Source organism: Chenopodium quinoa, unplaced genomic scaffold (genome assembly GCF_001683475.1).
Source record: "Chenopodium quinoa cultivar QQ74 unplaced genomic scaffold, ASM168347v1, whole genome shotgun sequence".
Taxonomy (NCBI): Eukaryota; Viridiplantae; Streptophyta; class Magnoliopsida; order Caryophyllales; family Amaranthaceae; genus Chenopodium; species Chenopodium quinoa.
In genome coordinates this window covers 2,251,842-2,270,886 of record NW_018744290.1, presented here as the reverse complement: position 1 = coordinate 2,270,886, position 19,045 = coordinate 2,251,842, and the positions used below count along the sequence as shown (strand labels likewise).

The following is a 19,045-nucleotide window of genomic DNA, read 5'->3' as shown; positions in this document are numbered from 1 at the left end:
TACTACGTAGTATTTTTGTTCATCATATTGTCATTGTTAAAGCTATACTGTGTTATTTTTTTACAATAGTGCGTACAAAAAACGGATGATATTGTAATGACATGGCAAATTCTATTTGAGTGGATAATGACATGGCAACTTGAGGAGGCCAATCATTGAATATGTGTGCTCAGCAAAAGGACGCGTGGCATACAATTGCTACAATATCCATCTTTTCAGTGATTGATTTGTGGTTTACTGGTTTTCTTTCGTTGGGGAAGATGATTTGTGGGTTACTGATTTTTTTTCTTTCTTGAACAAAAATTTGTGGTATGTGTTCCTGTAAATAAACTTAACAAGTCGTGTTCAATAAGCACTTCGATCTAAAACAAGGTTTGTATCTAATACAAATTATCCCAATATTACTACAAGTTACTCAATGTAATCAAATTTGACAAATTTACACAATACAAGTTGTACTAGTTACCCTTGTATGTCATTTTCAAAAGATTAGGCTCCACACACCGACAAATTGACACACAAATTGTCAACAATCACGGCAATTTGTTATGCTTTGCTTAAATTCCTTATCCCTCCAATTAAAGTTAAAACCCAAGTTTAGAGTAAGACCACTAATTTATTGTAGTATTTACGGAATACTTTACGTTGAAAAATATAATTTCACAAGATTAACAAATTTTGTTCATAGACTCTTCATATAAGATAGTCAAAGTTGAAAGTTCATTGTTTTTGCTCATAGATTCTTCAAATTTTGCTCATAGACTCTTCATATAAGATGGTCAAACTTTAAACTGATGGTTGAAAACTCAGGATTAGTTTATATTAATTTATAATCACGTTCTCTCACATGAGATCCCTTTGAATTTGATTTGTGGATACAACATAACTAGTGCTTCCTCATATCCATTGCTTAAAATTCCACTTGAAAGAAAAGTTGTATGAGATTTGAACCAGTAACATTCTTATCATGTTAGCTCTTAATAATCCCTCTATATTTTATTACTTGCTCCACTTTTCTTTTGCGGCCGTATGTTATTACTTGTTCTATTTCCTTTTTGAGAAACCTTTCACAATACTTTATTAATTTCTTCTCTCTTAGTGGACCCCTAACTATTATACTTTAATATTTTTATATTCTCTCTCCTCCCAACTAACATACTTTATTCTTCCAACAACCCCACTTCCTTCTTATTTGATTACTTACTACTCCATATTATTTCTCTTAAAACTCTACGCATGGAGAAATGGAGCAAGTAATAAAATACAGAGGACGTACCGTGTTAAAGGACCACAACTCAACAAAAAAACTCAAACTGATGGTTGAAGCACATGTTTGATTTATATGCTCTATAATTCATGATTTGATCGCAATATGATCAATTTCACGATAAATGAAAAATAGATGATGAAATATGCTAATATAAACTTTGATACAGTAAATAATATGCATACTTTCTCAACAGGTTAGAAAAAATACGAATTCAACTCCCTTCTTTAGTGGAATCTTTGGGCATATATTTGGTTTTAGATTAGATAGATCATAATATCTTTACAACAAACATTAAAGAAAAAAAACGGTTGATTTTCAACCATCCAATACCTATCCCTACCGATCGTGCAAATTGCAACAAAACATAATATTGGCCCATTTACGTTTGACAAATTATTGCTTAAAAGAATATATATATAAGTTATTAAAACCAAATAATCAAATATGCCCAATTGCTTACTTTGTGATGAAAAGGGTAACCTACTTAATTAGTCAATTAATAATTAAGATAATGACAAATCCAATCCATAAAAAAGCAAAATATACCCTGGACCATTTGCCTTATTTATAGGTATATGTTGTTGCCATCACCCTGAACCCAACTTTATTCACAAATCTTAGTTTCCTCCACTTGAAACTTGAAAGTCTTTCATATCTATGTGCATTTTGGGTCATCAAAAGACAAACTAAAAGAAATGACCTTTAATTTTTTTTTGCATATTTTTGAGTTATCTTTGTATGAAGGCAAAGTAGTAAGGAAGAAGCTAAAGCACCTTTCAATATTATCAAGGAGTCATATATGTAATTCTAGTAAAATTTAATTGGGTATTGGATCCCCATTTCATTGTGTTTCATCTCGATAGGCCAAACTAGATGTACTACCTTTTACGTCTATCGTTGCAAGGGATTCTTTTCTTTAGTTTAAGGAGTGTCATTTATCTAGTCTTTAGTTATAAAAATGTTACGAAGAAGTATTAAATTTGTACTAATTATTGTTGTTTATCAACTTTTATATTTTTATTTATTGATAACTACAATTAATACTAACAATTGAATTTTTGATGTCCTAAAGGTGAAAGACAATGAAATAATTGGTTAATAATGAAGTACTTAGGACCTTGCCAATATATTTGCTGAAGTATGTCATTTTAATGCACTTTTAATAAACTCTCAAGAAAGCCAAAAAAAATTGCAAATAAATTTGTTGAAATATGTCATTTTAATGCACTTTTAATAAACTCTCAAGAAAGCCAAAAATAGAGCATTACTACAAGTTTATGTTTTTCAAGTTGTATGGGGAAAAGATAAGTCATATGTGGCATCCAATATACATTTACATATTAAAAATAAAAAAATAAAAAATAAAAAATAAAATAAAAATAAAAAAAGGTATATAAGTTAGAAAGGTTGACTCGATTGCACTTCACATCAATGCCGAATTAACACTGTTTTTTGATAGAAAATTTTCACTTTTAAATGCAAGATTAAGACATTAAACTAACGTCATCGGAGCATGCTTGTTGGTTGTAGCTTTGTGCTAGTCCAAATATTTGGCGAATTCTGGCTTAGAGATCCAAATTACATAATGATCCGAAGATGAAAGACCACAAAATAATTCTTTGTGCATGACACCAATATAGTACGTATGTAACATATCAAATTATTATAAACTTACAATTTGAATCTAAGGAACAACTATTCTACCGGTCTGAAACCTTTTAAAAATCAACCCTATCGGATTAGCGTATTAAAAAGTATAGTGATATCTATCTTCAAAGTACCCCTTGTAAAGAATAAACCTGAAGTTGAAAGGTTCCTTCTTTACCACAAGGCAAACACTTAGTTAATTGGCATATTCCTATTAATACCAGTGTATCACATTAGATTATTAGAATATGCGTAGCAAAACCCTTAAAACTTCAAGACCAAACCAAAATGATAACGAATGGAAATGACGAGACTATTCTGGCCCATTAGTTGTTGTATATAAAAGGGACCAAATGGCCCATAAAAACTAAATATTTGGCCCAAACTTTATTTGGCCCACCCAACAGCTAACGGCTAGTAATGTTGAGTAACAAACTAACAACGGATCCAAACAAAAAGCAACAGAAAATTTCAAACCCTTGAAGCCTCTTCCTCCTTAATCTTAACGGCTATTTTTAACGACTTGATTTTCTCTGGATTCTCTCTTTCTTGTTCTATTTTTCATTAATTTCTCTTAATCTCTCTTTATTTCATCTACCAAATACAAAAAAACATAACCCAGTTTCGTCAATTAATTCCAAAAATAAACAACCCTGTTTTTATTTGTATTTTTTTTTTTTTTTTTTTACCCTCCCCTGTTTCGGTAAATTTTGATCAAAGAATTAGCTACAATCAAAATTAAGAAGAAATTGCATTTTGTATCTATTGGTGAATGATCAAGCCTTAAGGTTCGTAACAATTTCCTCTTCTTTTAATTTCCTTTCGGTTTTTCGGCAAAAGCCAATTAATCATGTACGAGTAATTTTCAATAATGCGTACCTAGAATTTATAATTTATGTGCACGATTGATTTGATAAAACACCTTAATATATGGTACTGTGAATCATATTTAAGTTTCCTGAAAAATGGGTATCTTGAGATTCTTATATGAGTAGCTAAAAATAGATGATCTCAGAAGTTTTCAGATCAATTTATCGTAGATTTATATTGTATATGTTTGGGCTGAAATTAGAAGGATTGAATGAGAAAATTGGGTTTCATAATTGTTCTCAGGTTAGGTTCTTGAATTCCTAAAACAGAGATTTGTAAGATAGATGGGGAAAGAGCTCGAAGAGGCGAAAGCGGAGATTGAGAGGCTTAAATGTAGCTTGGATGATAAAGATTACATCATCAAAACGCAATGGGATGAAACTAAAACGCTCAAAGCTCACATTTCGGAGCTGCAGAAGAAAGAAAAGGATGTCAAATCACCTGTAAACAATCAGGAAGGTGATTTGCTAGAAGAGTTAGTTGAGAGACACAGAAAGGTGGAAGATGAGCTCAAATGGAAGGTGGAGCAGTTTAAGCATCTTAAGGAAGCGTATGAGAAGCTTCGAGATCAGTTTCGTGCGAGTAAAACAGAATGGGAGACCGAGAAATCATCGTTGGTTGATGAGATATCGAAGCTGCAGGAAAGCTTTGATGATGAAAACCGAACTGCAGAAGGGCTGAAATATCAATTAGCAATGTGCAAGCAAGCCTTGGAGAATGAAGAAAGCAGGAGGAAAAAGCTGGAAGAGCAAGTTTCTGAAATGAAATTGTCATTGGAAAGTGTGACACGTGAGGGTTTTGAAGGAAAGATGGAAGGAGAGTGCTTAGCTGTGGAGAATGGCGAGGAGGAAGTTGCGAATCTGAGGCATTCGTTGCGTGTGAAGGAGATGGACTTCAAGGATATGGAATACAAGGCTAATAAACTGGAGAAAGAGAATCAGGAACTCCTGACCTCTATTAAAGAGCTCCAGGAAGCTTATATACCGAGAGCAGTTCCAACTCCATCCTCATGGGCTAAGCTCAAGACGAGACTGAAATCGTTGGAGCTGAGCCACAAAGAATGTTCTGCTAATCTCAAGGCTAAGGAAGCTGAATGGAATTCTAAAGCTGATAGAATGGATAAAGAGCTTGAACGATGTAGTTCTAACTTGAAGATTAAAGATCAAGTCATAGAAGAGCTGAAGAAGGAACTAGAAGGCTGCAATTCTTCACAGTTGAAGATGCAGAATGAAGAACTGTCTTTAATGTTGCAGTTGATGCGATCAGAAAGTTCGGAAGACATCGAGGGTGGTACAGCACAATTGATGGAGCAGTTAGAGAAGATACGGGGGGAAAAGCTTGGAATGCAGGAGGACCTTGATAAACTAAGAGAAGAGCTAAAAGAATTGCGCGAAGCTTTAGATGTGATTGATTCTGAGTTGACAGACCAGACTAATGAGAGAAATGGACTGGAATATGAGTTACAAAATTGGATATCTATAGCAGCACACCTCGAAATGCAGGTTATAAAAGGCCAGGCAATGCGCAGAGATTTAGAATTATCCTTGCTTGAACAAGCAGAGGTTGAGGAAATGCTTAAGATAGATACAGAAGAGAAGGACAGAAGAATAGGTAATCTTGAGCAGCAGATATTTTTGATGGACCAAGAGATTAGAATAGAAGAAGATGATACCACCGAAGAGGACGAAAAAGTATCACCAAGGATGCAGATGGATGATGAACAGCTACAACTGGAATTACTGGCAAGAGAACTTGAAGAAGCCATAGTTGTACATATCATGGAAGAGAGAGACTACTCATTAGAGCAGAGTTCGCAAGAAGACATGGAACCTGCAGAAATGCATGAAAGAATGATAGTTCAAGGATTTGATGATAAGAAAATAAGAATAAGTCTAGAAGGAGAAGATATTTGTGCCTCAAAAGAGAATGCAAGTCAGCAACATTCTCACTTGAGAAAGACAAGCGAATCCCTCATTGAGGAAAGATCGCCGTTCAGAGAGCTTAACTAGGAGATAATCTAGAAGAAGCAACTACTGCAATCACTTGACTTGTAAATGAGGAACAGTTCTTCAAGTCTCCACTCCTGACATTTCTTTTTCATTAATTACTCCCATTGCTTAAATGGAGAAGTATCCGATTCTTTTTGTGTGCATTGTAATGCTTTCACTAGTTTTACTTTACTAGTTTTTTTCTCCTCATCTGATTTCACCCTTGTTCAAACAATTTTTTTCAATGACATAATCAAACTTCAATTTGATGCCATGGACCAACCATCAAATTTTCAGTAACGGAATTATAGTGTTATTTATGTGTTACAGTAGCTAGCAAGGTGTAAAATCTATGAATTACCATTGCTATACAAGTCAAATTACACAACCAACAATTTTAGCACAGATATCTGCATAAGAAACCAAGGGAAAAAAAAAAAGGAGATATGCATGTACAACTCAATCTCTGCCATTCATGCCAAGGGATTTCTGAGAGAAGTTTGTGAGCCCTTGCCTTAATGCCTCTAGGTTCAATCCTCTGTTCACCAAAATGCATGTTACACCCATTTTTGTGACCTGCAATTCTCATGAGAGAATTCAGGCACGTTAACTTTCAGCTTTGACAGTTTTTTTTTTTTTTTTTGGTTGCTGCTATCTGTCTTCAAAAGAGCAATTGTTTACAGAGATTAATGTGATTAGGAACATTGAGATTTAGCCAAGGACACTTACCGCTTCAATATTCCTATTCTCATCATCAAAGAAAAGCATCAAGTCAAATGGTATTCCAGTCCTGTCATGTATCCTTTGAAAGTGTTCTGTCTTGTGTGTCCAGCTGGAGTAGATTTCCTGCATATTGGCAAAATACATATGCTGAAGTTTTTACAGCTAACACAGAGTCAACGCTACAGCCCCAATGCATCTAATCCTACATTCCTACTCAATGCAGGTTAATGGGACACATTTATGCAGCCTTACCCTTAAAAACCCAATGAAAGAAATCCAGTGTACAGAAGGTCAGATACAAAGTAAACAACAATGCTACATTTAAAGGGGGTAAGGGATATATGGGTATATTAAATAATGGAACAAACAATAGCGTACAATGAAAGATGTTCTTTTCAGTCAGAAATGTATAATAGCCTCAATCAGAGGAGGAAAGGGATGTAATCACAAAAATTAAAATTGAAGTTTTGCATGACTGACCTGCGCCACAAACATAGATTCGATGCCCAATTTAGCTAAAAATGCTTTAGCTACATTTGAAGTTGGTGATCTAGAGGCAATAGCCATTTCAATTCCTCTATCCTTCAGAGCACATAGTATGCTTCTAGCTTGAGGGTAAAGCTACGGCATGTCATCCTCATCATAGCACTCACTGTCAAATGACACAATTTCCATTTCACTTGTAATAAAAAGAAAATGGGAAAACATACAAGTGCAAAGATGATTAACACCAAAAAGAGCTGAGAATCACAATTGACAAGCAGAGAAAGTATCAATTATGCATTTCCTCCAGAAATTACCACAGAAAATAATTCAAATACAAAGTGTGCGAAGGCTAAAATTAGACTAACCTCTTACTATTTAGGACACTTCCCTCACGATATTTTTGAGCTTTGTTATGTCAAGGGAATATGAACAATCTAGTCTTATTTGAACTTATTTTGTCGGAAATGATTCAAAACAAGATGAGGTAAATACAACCTATACAGCCTGTGTAAACTACATGGAATTAGAAGGTTTTAAATGAGAGAAGTTCTAGCGCCACATCTGAATTAGGTTATCCTTTACCCTTTTTTATTAGAGTCACTATACTACTTGACGATAAGAGGGTCTTTTCCTCTTCTGTTGAATATATAAAAGCCCTGTTGAGCATGAGTTACAGGTGCAAGTTCAATACACGCCTAAGAAGCATGGAACTCTTTAGAATGAAACTGAAACACTGTCAATCAGGCTCAACCATCATATACACCAGCTACCTCCTTAATTCTGCCGCAATTTAAGCTACAAATCAGTAGATCTTTTTCTGGATTCTTCTAGTCACAGAATTATTGTTCTAGAAAGTTATTACTGTGTTCCCACAAGGCCACAATACGGAGTACTAAGGCAAAAATATATAATTAAAATCACTCATTGATCGTTGTTATTATAGTTTAGTAATTCTACTTAAAAGCTATTTTAACTTCTTATTCATGAGTATATATCTAAGGGATATGTTAACATTATTCTCGTTTCGACTAACAAAAATGCATTCTCCGTACAAATCAATGGATTTAACACTAATGCTTGAAAATTTAGTGACATCAAGATAAATTTACTTTACAATGTACACCTAAGACCTATGAGTCGACAAATGTTCCGAGTTCCGACAGCGAATATAGCTACTTTTTAGCAGGGTTTCCTCTCAGTTCTCAGTAACAGCAGAAATCAAGTACTGTAAGTAGTCAATTTTCATTACATACAATAAAATGCTGATAAATTCAACAGTAATTAACAGTAATCAACCAATTAAATCACAATTGACAGATAATTTAATAAAACATCCTGAATTATTCAAGTGCATGTAATTTCCGTAAGATAAGTGAATTTAGTAAAAAAAAAAAAAAAAAAAGCAAAATATATATTACGAAAAATAATGAGAAATGAAGAAGAAGATACCAGAAGAAAGGCCAGAGAGTATAATCGAGATCAAAAACGATGAGAAGAGGGAGAATCGGACAGCGATTGATGATCTGAGCTGCTTCAGACTTCACTTTCTGCAGTTCCTCCATTTCTTCTTCCCGCTGCTCTGCCATTTTCTCTCTCCTCCCTCCTTTGTAATGGGTGACTGGATCTTCTGGAGTACGGCTTCCAATGTATTCCCGCGACTTTTTTTTTTATTATATTTTTATTATTCCGTTCCCTCATTCTTTTTTTTTAAATAAGAAAAAAAAAACATTAGGAAACCTTCCTAACGGGAAAATTCCTAATGCGTCGACAGAAAAGATGGAAAATAGAGAACAATTGGTACAAGGCACTCTCGAAAGACATGACGAATGCTCCAAATATCGAATTTTCTAAGAAAACAACAAATGTCTTTAACAATATGATCAATTTGTCATAGTGTAGACTAGATGCCTTTAACGAACTTAATTACTAAAAGATTGCCACCTTCAATTAGAATATTTTTGGTCCCATGCTCAAAAGCTAAAAAAATGCCTTTATGAAAAGCCATGACCACTGTTATGAAAACCTAGGTGGTTCCGAGGTTGAAAGCTAGAGTCCCTAAAATTGTTCCACTGCTAATTTGCTAAACCTTTATGAAGAGCCATGACCTTCAATTAGAATATTTTCCGTCACCTCATTTGATCATTATCCTAACCCACATTATTTAACTTACCTGCGCATTTTATATGCGTTTGTTCATGTGACCACTTATAAAAGAATATAGTAATTCGCTGACTGAGTAACTTTACAACACTCACGAAATAACCTCTATGATGACGAACCATATATAACAATTTGTGTTGACTTACTATTCACAAAATATTAGAGTGAGGGATAGCTCAAGTGGTTAGAGTTTCCTTCCCGATTGCAGGAGATTTGGGATCTTAACCTTCGCCCTTTGTGGCTCTCTCAATACCAAAAAAAAATAAATAAATAAAAAAAAAAAAAAATGTTTACAAAGTTATATGTCAACTTGTGAAGTGACAATACCTTATATTTTCTTTGTGTTTTTTAGCTGACACATTTCTATTATCACGTTTGCTAACGCATGGTTTTAATGATTAATAACTCTAATTATCAACATTGTAAAATTATAAAAAGTGGATACTAATAAAATATACATCAAGACGATTAAAACAAGATCCCACATGACTATAACTATTGTAACTATAAATCACAAAAGCGAGTCAAAGTGTAGTGTGTGAATAGTATAAAAGTCAAACGGTGTCAACTAAATAAAGACAGAGGAAGTATAAGAGTTTGAGCTAATTTTTTTATCAAAATTATTTGAAATAAATATACTCCATATCTACCATCTTATTAACTACGTACTACTTCACAATCCCTTCGTTTCGTTATAATCATATCAATTTTTTTTTTACGTGCATTTCATAATAATTGCGACACTTCCATATTTAAAAAATACCTACTATTACTTTATTGAATCACTCTCGCATTAACCTTATTTTTACAAATATTTTGTTACTTCTCTTTTCAATTAACCCACCTACACTACTTTTTTTTGTGCATACTAATTATACTTAATATTATAAAAAATATAAAAAAATTGGTTCCCGCCCTATAATTTTCCTAAAATTTTGTGCATACCCTAATGCTGTGATTATTACGAAACGAAGGGAGAATAATTTAACAAGTGCGAAAAAATATAGATTATTTGATTTTTTAAAAAAAAAATTATATATATATATTTTTTTTATTATAATAACGAGTTTATTTAATTTGAAGATTGCAATTGTTTTTCGTGCATTATTAATCAATAACATAATACTAAAACATAATAATAATTTAGTAACAAAAAAAAAAAAAAAAAATTATGCGTTTTAGAAATAATTGATTAATACTTGATTATTACTTTTACTTTTACTATTACTATTATTTCCTAAACCTTCTTTTGTTATTCATATCTATTTAAAAATTTCAAAATGTTTTAATTTCTTATTAGGAAACGGCTTCCTAATAACAATTTTTTTTTTTTTTTTACAATATCAATCTTATTTGATTTATTTTTAATTTTTAGTTATTTATGTATATCAAAAGCACGACAAATTAGATATGTTTTTCACTATCCTAAGTTGTATCAAATACACTGTAGTAATTATTTATGTTACAATTCCATAGTGTTTAATATACAATTTTAAAATACTTAATTATTTAGTTAATAAAAAGAAAAACGATATCAATTTATCATTAAAATTTTAAACTTATTTGTCTAATTACTCTGTCGTCATTATATTTCATGTTTCATTTCATTATATACATTAAAAAAAAAAAAAAAAAAAATACTATGATTTATATTTTGTCCACATGCATTATACAAAATACTTTATTTTTGTTTTTTTAGAAATTTTGTATTGAATTATGAACGATAGTGAAATTAATTACAATACATAACACGGAACCTAATCTAGTTTACTATACACTACATTCCTTTTGGAATTTGCGCGTTAATTAGGATCACGAGAATTTCATGTAAATTCCGTCGAATCCCGTAACTCGTAAGACCGTAACCCGTAACCCGTAACCCGTAAGACCGTAACCCCTTAACCAATTACGGAGCAGCTCTTTGGTTGCTTCACCTAGACGCCAAATGATAACCGACCACAAACAAAACAATTTTCCACGTGGAAAATCTCACACAATTTTTTATTTTTTGATTTTATTTTCATAAAATTTTCCGTGCAAATTGTCGGAATTTCTAACCTCCCTTTTCACTTCCCCCATTTTTGTCTCTCTCCTCCTTTTTCATTCCATTTCTCAACTATATCCGAATATCCGACGCTAATTGAAGAAGATACTTTCATAATTAATCCTAATTCTTCGCTCATCTTCTTTAAATTATCTTCAATTGAGGTTATAATTTATTAATTTTTCATCATTTTGCCAACAAAATTACTTCGTATGAAAATTTTGTAAATGAGTTGACGTTCAATTTTGTTTTTTTTTTTTCTAGGGTTTCGGCGTAATCTGTTTGAATTTTGCGGAACTTAAATTTGAGCTATGATTTTGGGCGAATTTTGAGTGTATCAATCATCAAACAAACAATGGCACTAACTGGTTCCTTGCAATTATCTCCGTCACTGGGGATTTGCAGGAGCCAAGAGCGAAGTAAACAATTTAAGGTACTTTAATTGTTGTAATTAGCTTTAAATTTTGATTCATTATGCTAGTATGATTGTTATTATTGAAAATTATGCTATGAAGTTACTTTTTTTTTTTTGTAAGACTATGAAGTTACTTATGATTGTTGTTTCAGTATGTTACAGGAAGAGGGAATCAGCATTTGCTCTTCACTACGTTATCTTCATGTGCTTCTGTAAGTTTATTCTTGTTCATATCATTAATTTCTTGTTGTTATTGCTAATTTTTGTTGAGCAATTGAATTAGGGATTAGCTGCAAATTTTGTGATAATAATATGAGTAGTGATCAAAATGCCGATACCAGTAGCTTGTTGAGTTGATTTCGGAAAGTTATGTTTCTGATAACCATTATTTATGCCTTTGGTTGAATAATTAGGCATGAAATTTTATGATAATTAGGTATTCTAGTTGAAAGCTTGAAACCAATTGAATAGAGATTATGATTCTTTTTGTTTTATGTCTCTATGTTAAATGTTTGACCAGTGATTTAATGGTCCGCTAAAGTTGGATTGCTATGTTACTATAGTTTGGTGTGTTTTTATCTTTTACCTATTTCTGGTGTTGTTGGAAGCTTAAGAAAATAATTATACTGCAACAATCCTTGGTCTATTAATATGAGCTGTTTTACTCTTTCTTTATTACTATTGTGAACTGAAATATCATTTATTTGATAGCTTCTCTGCATCTTACTTATTATTCTTGTTTTCAATAACAGAGACAAGATTCATGGACACATCGGTTATCATCTAGTGTAAATAAACCACTATGTAGCCTGCCTTACAGGTGCAGTGTCCTGAAATGCCATTCTTTTCTATTTTTGGGTCATAATGTTGCAATTCCTAGCATGGAGACTGCTTCTGTGGCATTGACAAGGTAAGCTCTTCAAGCTGTTTATGCCTTTTGCATCGTTTTTTCCCCCTTCCCCAAAACCACCACCACCTTTTTCTTTTTCTTTCTTTTTTTTTTTTTTAAAAAAACCTTCTTCTGAAGAGGAAGGGGGTTGTAAGGATCAAAAGTTGCTGCAACATTTAGGCTTTCCGTATAATTAGAGTCACTTGAGTTTGAGTCGAGCTGTAATGATTCAGTTTGATCATTAGATAAGGGCATAAGGCTGTTGTTTGTCAAACTATAGTGGACTGCGGAAGCACTTTGATGCCCGCATTCCCTGCACTGAGTGGAAAATCAAAGAAGAAAAATGTTATTTTGGGTACATTTGATCTTGAAAGGCAAGATTGTTATGATATTTTGTTTACTTAAATTTGCCATTTTGAAGATGTACAGCCTAATGGGTGTAAATGTTGTTCCCATAAGAAGGCATTAAGAGCTGAAAGGATTTTTTTATTGAAAGGGACTAAATAAAATAGTATTCCTACTCTTAAGATCCTAGGCTTCCATGATTGCTAGATAGCTTTTTCCTCATTGTCCATTTGGCGGGGTTATGGTGTGTTCTTATTCTATCATTTTTTTTTTCATCATGTTTATCGTGCAGGTCGTGCAATGCTTTACAAACTAGTCCCCTTCTCAATAAATTGGTTCCAGCTGTTGGCATTATCATATTCACGCTATGGGGTTTGGGGCCGCTCTTGCGAATGAGCAGAAACATTTTCTTAAAGGTAAGGCACCTTGTCTGCAGTCTGCTACATAATGCTTTTGAAGTAAAACTGTTCTTACTGTTAGTTGTGAGTGAAATTTTGGTTTTAATTTACAAGCTGATGCTAGTTTATGAATTTAGAGCCATTGTTGTGGTATACTTATGTTTTGACTGGATTTTCTCTGACAGAATACACGTTTCTGCAATTTTAGATATACATCCTGCATCATCCTGTTACCTGATAGCCCATTTTTTTTTGACATGTAGAAAACTGACAGCAGTTGGAAGAAAAGTACAACAAACCTTGTTTTGACATCTTATCTGCAACCCATGTTGCTGTGGACTGGCTTATTTCTTATATGCAGGTCCTAGTTAGCTACACTTTTCTAAATTTATTTGTAGTGTGCTGTATTATTTGTGTCATTAATTTTCTTTTGGTCTTAAATAAAGTAACATTTTGTTTCATTTGTATCCATTGTAAATGGGTTAATTGTTCTTCTTGATCATGGCTATTCATTACAACTTTTGCATTGTTTAGGGCTTTGGATCCTATTGTTATGCCTACAAAAGCTAGTGAGCTTGTCAAGCAACGATCGCTGAGTTTCGTGAAGTCACTTTCAACAGTTCTGGCATTCGCCTACTGTTTGTCAAGGTTTATTTCTTTTCTTTTCTTTTTATATGCTCTGCTGTGGAGATAGGGCAAGGTTTTGACTTTATCCCGGTTTTTGACTAAATATTGAAAGCTGTCTTTCATGGTGCTTAATTTGACACTGTTATGTCCTCTTACAGTCCTGTTATATGCTCCTCCTCACCCCCCCTCCCTCTTATAAGTAAACTTAATCTTCTGGTATTGACTAGTTAAAGGCATCACTACCTTCTACTTACATGGTTCTTCTAATCTCTCCAAACCCTACCCATGGATACTATGTGTAGTTTGTATGCTTGTCAGTTGTCACTTCTCACTTGTCTTGTGGAGTCTCTATGTTCAGGAACTTTTCATTGAAGTTTTGATGGTGTTTTTATTGTATTGTGGTATTTATCATTTAATATCGATTTTATTGCAGTGTGATTCAACAAGTTCAGAAATACTTGACGGAGGCTAATGATCCCTCTGATGCACGAAATGTATGTTCCTACACTTTTCTGTTTTGAGGCACTAAAAAATACTCTGAATCTAAGCATATAGTTTCAATCTGCCTTCAGTAGAGAGAAAATTTCAGATTCATACACAAACTGTTGTATATATTTGTAGTCTATCGCGGTCTCCTCTTTTCATTGTCTCTACTAAACTTAATTTCTGTTCAACATAGCTAGAGCTTACAAATGGTTGCAAAACATACTAGATACCTCAGTGCATCCTTGTCTTTGAAATTCCTTTTATTTATGGTATGGCGATAGGTAATAAGTGTGATGGCATAAACTTCACAAAACACTGCTACTTATATTCTCCCTGTACTGGACTTCTAAATTTGGGCTGGAAATTGCAGTACTTTTGCATTGTTTTAGATGTTGTCATATTACCTTGTTGGTATTGCCAACGTTCCCTTGATAGAAGCTCACTATGCCTTTACAGATGGGTTTTCAATTTGCTGGGAAAGCTGTATACTCTGCAGTTTGGGTTGCAGCGGTTTCACTGTTCATGGAGCTGTTGGGTTTCTCTACCCAGAAGTGGATGACTGCTGGAGGCCTTGGAACTGTGCTGCTGACACTTGCTGGTCGTGAGGTATGTTGCTACAGAGATTTTTTGGTAGATATAGTGTGCATAATGGTGTTAATATCATCACAATAGTGCAAACAAAACTTTTGACTTAGCTGTGGAAGTAACCATCTCAATATGTTCCTGATCTGCAGATATTTACAAATTTCTTGTCAAGTGTAATGATTCATGCTACACGACCATTTGTATTGAACGAATGGATTCAAACAAAAATTGAAGGGTATGAAGTATCGGGCACTGTTGAGGTTTGTATCCTAACATTAATAAATGGTCCATACTCCATAATTCTTACATCCCCACCAAATACAGTAGGGGTTCTAGGAAAAACATAGAGAGTTCTGGAGGAAGATAGCTTTCTGATTTTAGACTGCTCTATGTACTCCATTGACGTTGTGCTACTAGCGAATTTTTTATTTTATTTTATTTTTGGTCATTAGTTTGGGCAAGCTCCTTTCCTTTTTCGGACGGTTCCTTATGACGATTCATGTTAGCCGACCCCAATTCATTATGGGACAAAGGCTTCGTTGTTGGTGTTGTTGTTGTATTAGTTTAGGCAAGGATTTAACTAGAATCTCTGATTGTAGTAGTGTATATGCATCATAATTACTTTCAATTGATTGTCTCTCTCTACGTTCTTTATACTACAGCACGTGGGGTGGTGGTCACCGACAGTTATAAGGGGGGAAGATCGTGAGGCAGTTCATATCCCTAACCATAAGTTCACAGTGAATGTGGTGAGAAATCTCAGTCAAAAATCTCATTGGCGAATCAAAACCCATCTTGCAATCAGTCACCTTGATGTTAGTAAGATTAATGTAAGTGATCTTGATCATATTTGTGTTGCCAATCTTGCTATTATTCTCTTGGTGCACCTAGTGGACTGATCTTTCACATGATTACAATATTCCACATTCAAAATTTACAGAATATTGTTGCGGACATGCGTAAAGTCTTGGCCAAGAATCCTCAAGTTGAACAGCAAAAGCTTCATAGAAGAGTATTTTTGGAAAACATCAATCCTGAAAATCAAGCTCTTCTGGTGAGTACAGATAAGTGCTCGTCACTTATTGTTGTTTCTTTGAATTTGTCATAACTCTGCACTAGATTTTAGATTCTACTCTTTTTCTTGGACATGGGACTCTTCTTATGGTATCAAAACTTAGTCCTTGTCAGTTATAGAACCATTTCAGTTATCTAATTCTTCTTACAATGTTTGATACGGTACAGATATTGATTTCCTGTTTTGTGAAGACGTCACATCATGAAGAGTATTTGTGTGTTAAGGTAAGTTTGGGTTTTAGTTTTTTCTTAGTAAGTTACTTCTAGCGTATAAGTTTAATTTTTGAGATGGCCAATATGTTTATGTGTCACTGGTCTATACATTTTTTTTTTTTACTCTCTTCAACAAAAACTCAAAAAAATGCTTTGATCTTGTGTATGTAACTTGACTAATGTTAGTAGATTTGATTGTGAGAAAATTCTACTCTCTCCATCCCTTAGTAATTTTCACACTTATCCTTTTGGTTTGTCGCAAAAAATATAAAATAAAGTCACACTTTCCCTCAAAAAAAATAAAAAAATAAAGTCACACTTCCATTTCAAGTAAACTTTCCCTTCTCTCCATCACATCAACCCCTTGTCAGTTTATCATTACATTCCCTCTTACATTACTTTTCTCTCTCTTCGCTACCAAATTTTATTTTAACATTTAATAACTATCCTTAGCGGTAGAATCTGTGCCAAACCCAAAATTTTAAATTGTAAGGGATAGGCGAGTATTCATGTTCATAGGAAGTAATTGTGTGTGGGGAGTATCTGTGTGTGTTGATACCTGCTAATGTGGATAATTGGCAAGTGATAGGGATGGAGGGAGTACATTATTCAATCCTCACAATTAATTGTTCATGTAGATCTCTCTTACTGTTCTTTGAAACGATTTTTCTTCTCATATCTCCACCATTGAATTTAAGTGAGCATATATGTAGAAATGAAAAGGTTTTATGTATCTATTTCAAAATTGAGACTACCCCGACATCCAAAAATATGTAGTAAATGCTAGATTATTTTCTGAATGGACAGAGTATTTATGTTGCTTGGGGTTGCAGGAAGCTATATTGTTGGATCTTTTGAGGGTCGTCAGCCATCACAGGGCTCGACTTGCCACACCAATCAGGACTATACAGAAGTATTATAATGAGCCTGATTTGGACAACATTTCATTTTCAAGCTCATTTTTCACTCGTGGTGGACCTGCGTCAAAAAGTCAAATGCTTCTCATTGAACCTCCTTACAAGATAAATGGAGAAGATAAGTCAAAATCTCAGGCTCGTACAGTTCGTGGAATCGGAGAGCAAGACAGTCGTGGCACAGGACAGCCACCAGGAGACCAGAAGACTGACGATAGTAAAGTCAAAGGAACATCAGCACCTGACTTAGATAAGAAAGAAAACGTTAAACATGGCAACCAGGCTGAGGGTAAAGTAGGAGAGACTTTGCATTCAAGATCGCGAGATGAAAGCAAGGCTTCCGTGGCTTCCAAAATGGATCGGAAGGCTGATGGCAAGGCTACTGGAAATTCTACATCTAGGCCCATCTCGGAGTTGGAAAAGGACACAATGGATGCTGCAGGCTCACAATCCAAAACTGCAGGCTCCGTTGGTGAAAACACATCCAAGAATCCGGAGAATGTACTACAACCTTTGAATACTGAAACTCATGTTATTAATGACAAAACAACCGGCTCTCAGTCCAAACAGGTAGAGAAATCGACAGCATCTGAATCATCCAAACAAACATCAGCTTCCTTGGAAGAGAATATAGTTCTTGGTGTTGCATTGGAGGGGTCAAAGAGAACCCTGCCTATGGAGGATGAGCTTGATTCGCCTTCAACTCCAGCAGAGGCTAAAGATTTAGCTGCACGGAGTAGTGGACCTGGAAAATCGGCAGGAGAGAAGGATGGAAAAGACAAGTAGGAAAGTAATTATTCCAACTTATATCTGACCTTTGCTTGCACAAATCAATCCCTCAAGCTTCGTTGGGCTTCTTTGCTCCTTGTAAATCCCTAAAGAGCTAGTTTACCGTTTCATTGCCAGTTGGGTGTGGTATTTGTTTGACACCGAACTGGCAAGTTGTCAGGTGTTGATATGCAATTATTAGGAGTCTACAGCGTCTAGATTTGTGTTATAGCGGATTTGCAGTTTTCTCGTGTTGAGACTGCACATTCTTCATTAATCTCCTCCAAATTGTTCCATATTAAGCTCCAGTGTACTATCCATTCTGGGTAGTAAAGTTGATGTTGAGGTAGGAAGATATATTTTGATTCCAGTATACGGAGTATCAATTACCGATGATTCATTCTTATATTGTGTGGTTCAAGTTCTGCCGTGCAAGTAAAAAAGAAAGCTGCTCCATTTATGCACCCGGTTCCTGTTTGGATGATATAAAAGTACTCATTTGCATTTTTTGTGAAGTGTAGAACATTGTATAGTTGTTTAGTTGGAAAAAAATACAAGTTTTCTTTCACAAAAATGGCTAAAATTGTTACCTTACCATTCTTGTGTGTAATTTTACACAGCTAATTTGGTATGAGACTGAAGTTCAACTCCCTAGGAAAGTAACTTCCTTTTGCTAGGAATCTCATAATATGAACTAACTTAGTGGCTCCTCATTTACTCCTGCACAGGAGGCTGCACAAGTCAATAATGCAAACGAGATTTGATTTTGCGCCTCAACTAACGTCATTATTTAACTAATTAAACTGATTGACATTCACTCTGGATGGTCCTCACTAGCATCGCCTAACGCGTTTATCCGCACCAAAATATTACCTCCCGGGGGTTCTAATAGTCCCTCTTATCATTCAGAACAGATATGCACATGTGAGGGTAAATCCAAAATAAAAGCTCATACAAGCATTTGAAGGAAATTCCAATAATAATGAACGTTCATTGGTACCCTTATCACCCTATCTTCTCACCTTTTCTAGCTCCAAAGACAGTATGGAGGCAAATGCTCGTGAATTAGGATGCTGACATACTACTAGTACTCGAGTAGGAAGATCAGAACAATCTGGAACATAGTCATAAATTTTACAGGAA

General features: G+C 34.3%; 2 protein-coding genes and 1 pseudogene across 2 annotated transcripts; 2 read left to right on the top strand and 1 right to left on the bottom strand.

Moving 5' to 3' along the window:
• Positions 1-2,410: 2,410 nt before the first annotated feature.
• Positions 2,411-5,919, top strand: LOC110695247 (uncharacterized protein At4g38062-like). The gene is made up of 2 exons (XM_021872496.1): positions 2,411-3,705; positions 4,031-5,919. The coding sequence occupies exon 2, from the start codon at positions 4,072-4,074 to the stop codon at positions 5,794-5,796; it is 1,725 nt and encodes a 574-aa protein (XP_021728188.1). The 5' UTR covers positions 2,411-3,705; positions 4,031-4,071; the 3' UTR covers positions 5,797-5,919.
• On the bottom strand, positions 5,908-8,767 carry LOC110695248 (annotated as a pseudogene).
• A 2,408-nt stretch (positions 8,768-11,175) lies between these two features.
• On the top strand, positions 11,176-18,417 carry LOC110695246 (mechanosensitive ion channel protein 2, chloroplastic-like). Its single transcript, XM_021872495.1, has 14 exons — positions 11,176-11,352; positions 11,453-11,621; positions 11,756-11,815; positions 12,356-12,513; positions 13,130-13,253; positions 13,499-13,596; positions 13,770-13,883; positions 14,296-14,356; positions 14,805-14,954; positions 15,083-15,193; positions 15,596-15,763; positions 15,874-15,987; positions 16,176-16,232; positions 17,054-18,417. Exons 2-14 carry the CDS (start codon positions 11,544-11,546, stop codon positions 17,918-17,920), a joined length of 2,160 nt encoding a protein of 719 aa, XP_021728187.1. The 5' UTR covers positions 11,176-11,352; positions 11,453-11,543; the 3' UTR covers positions 17,921-18,417.
• The last annotated feature ends 628 nt before the right edge of the window (positions 18,418-19,045 follow it).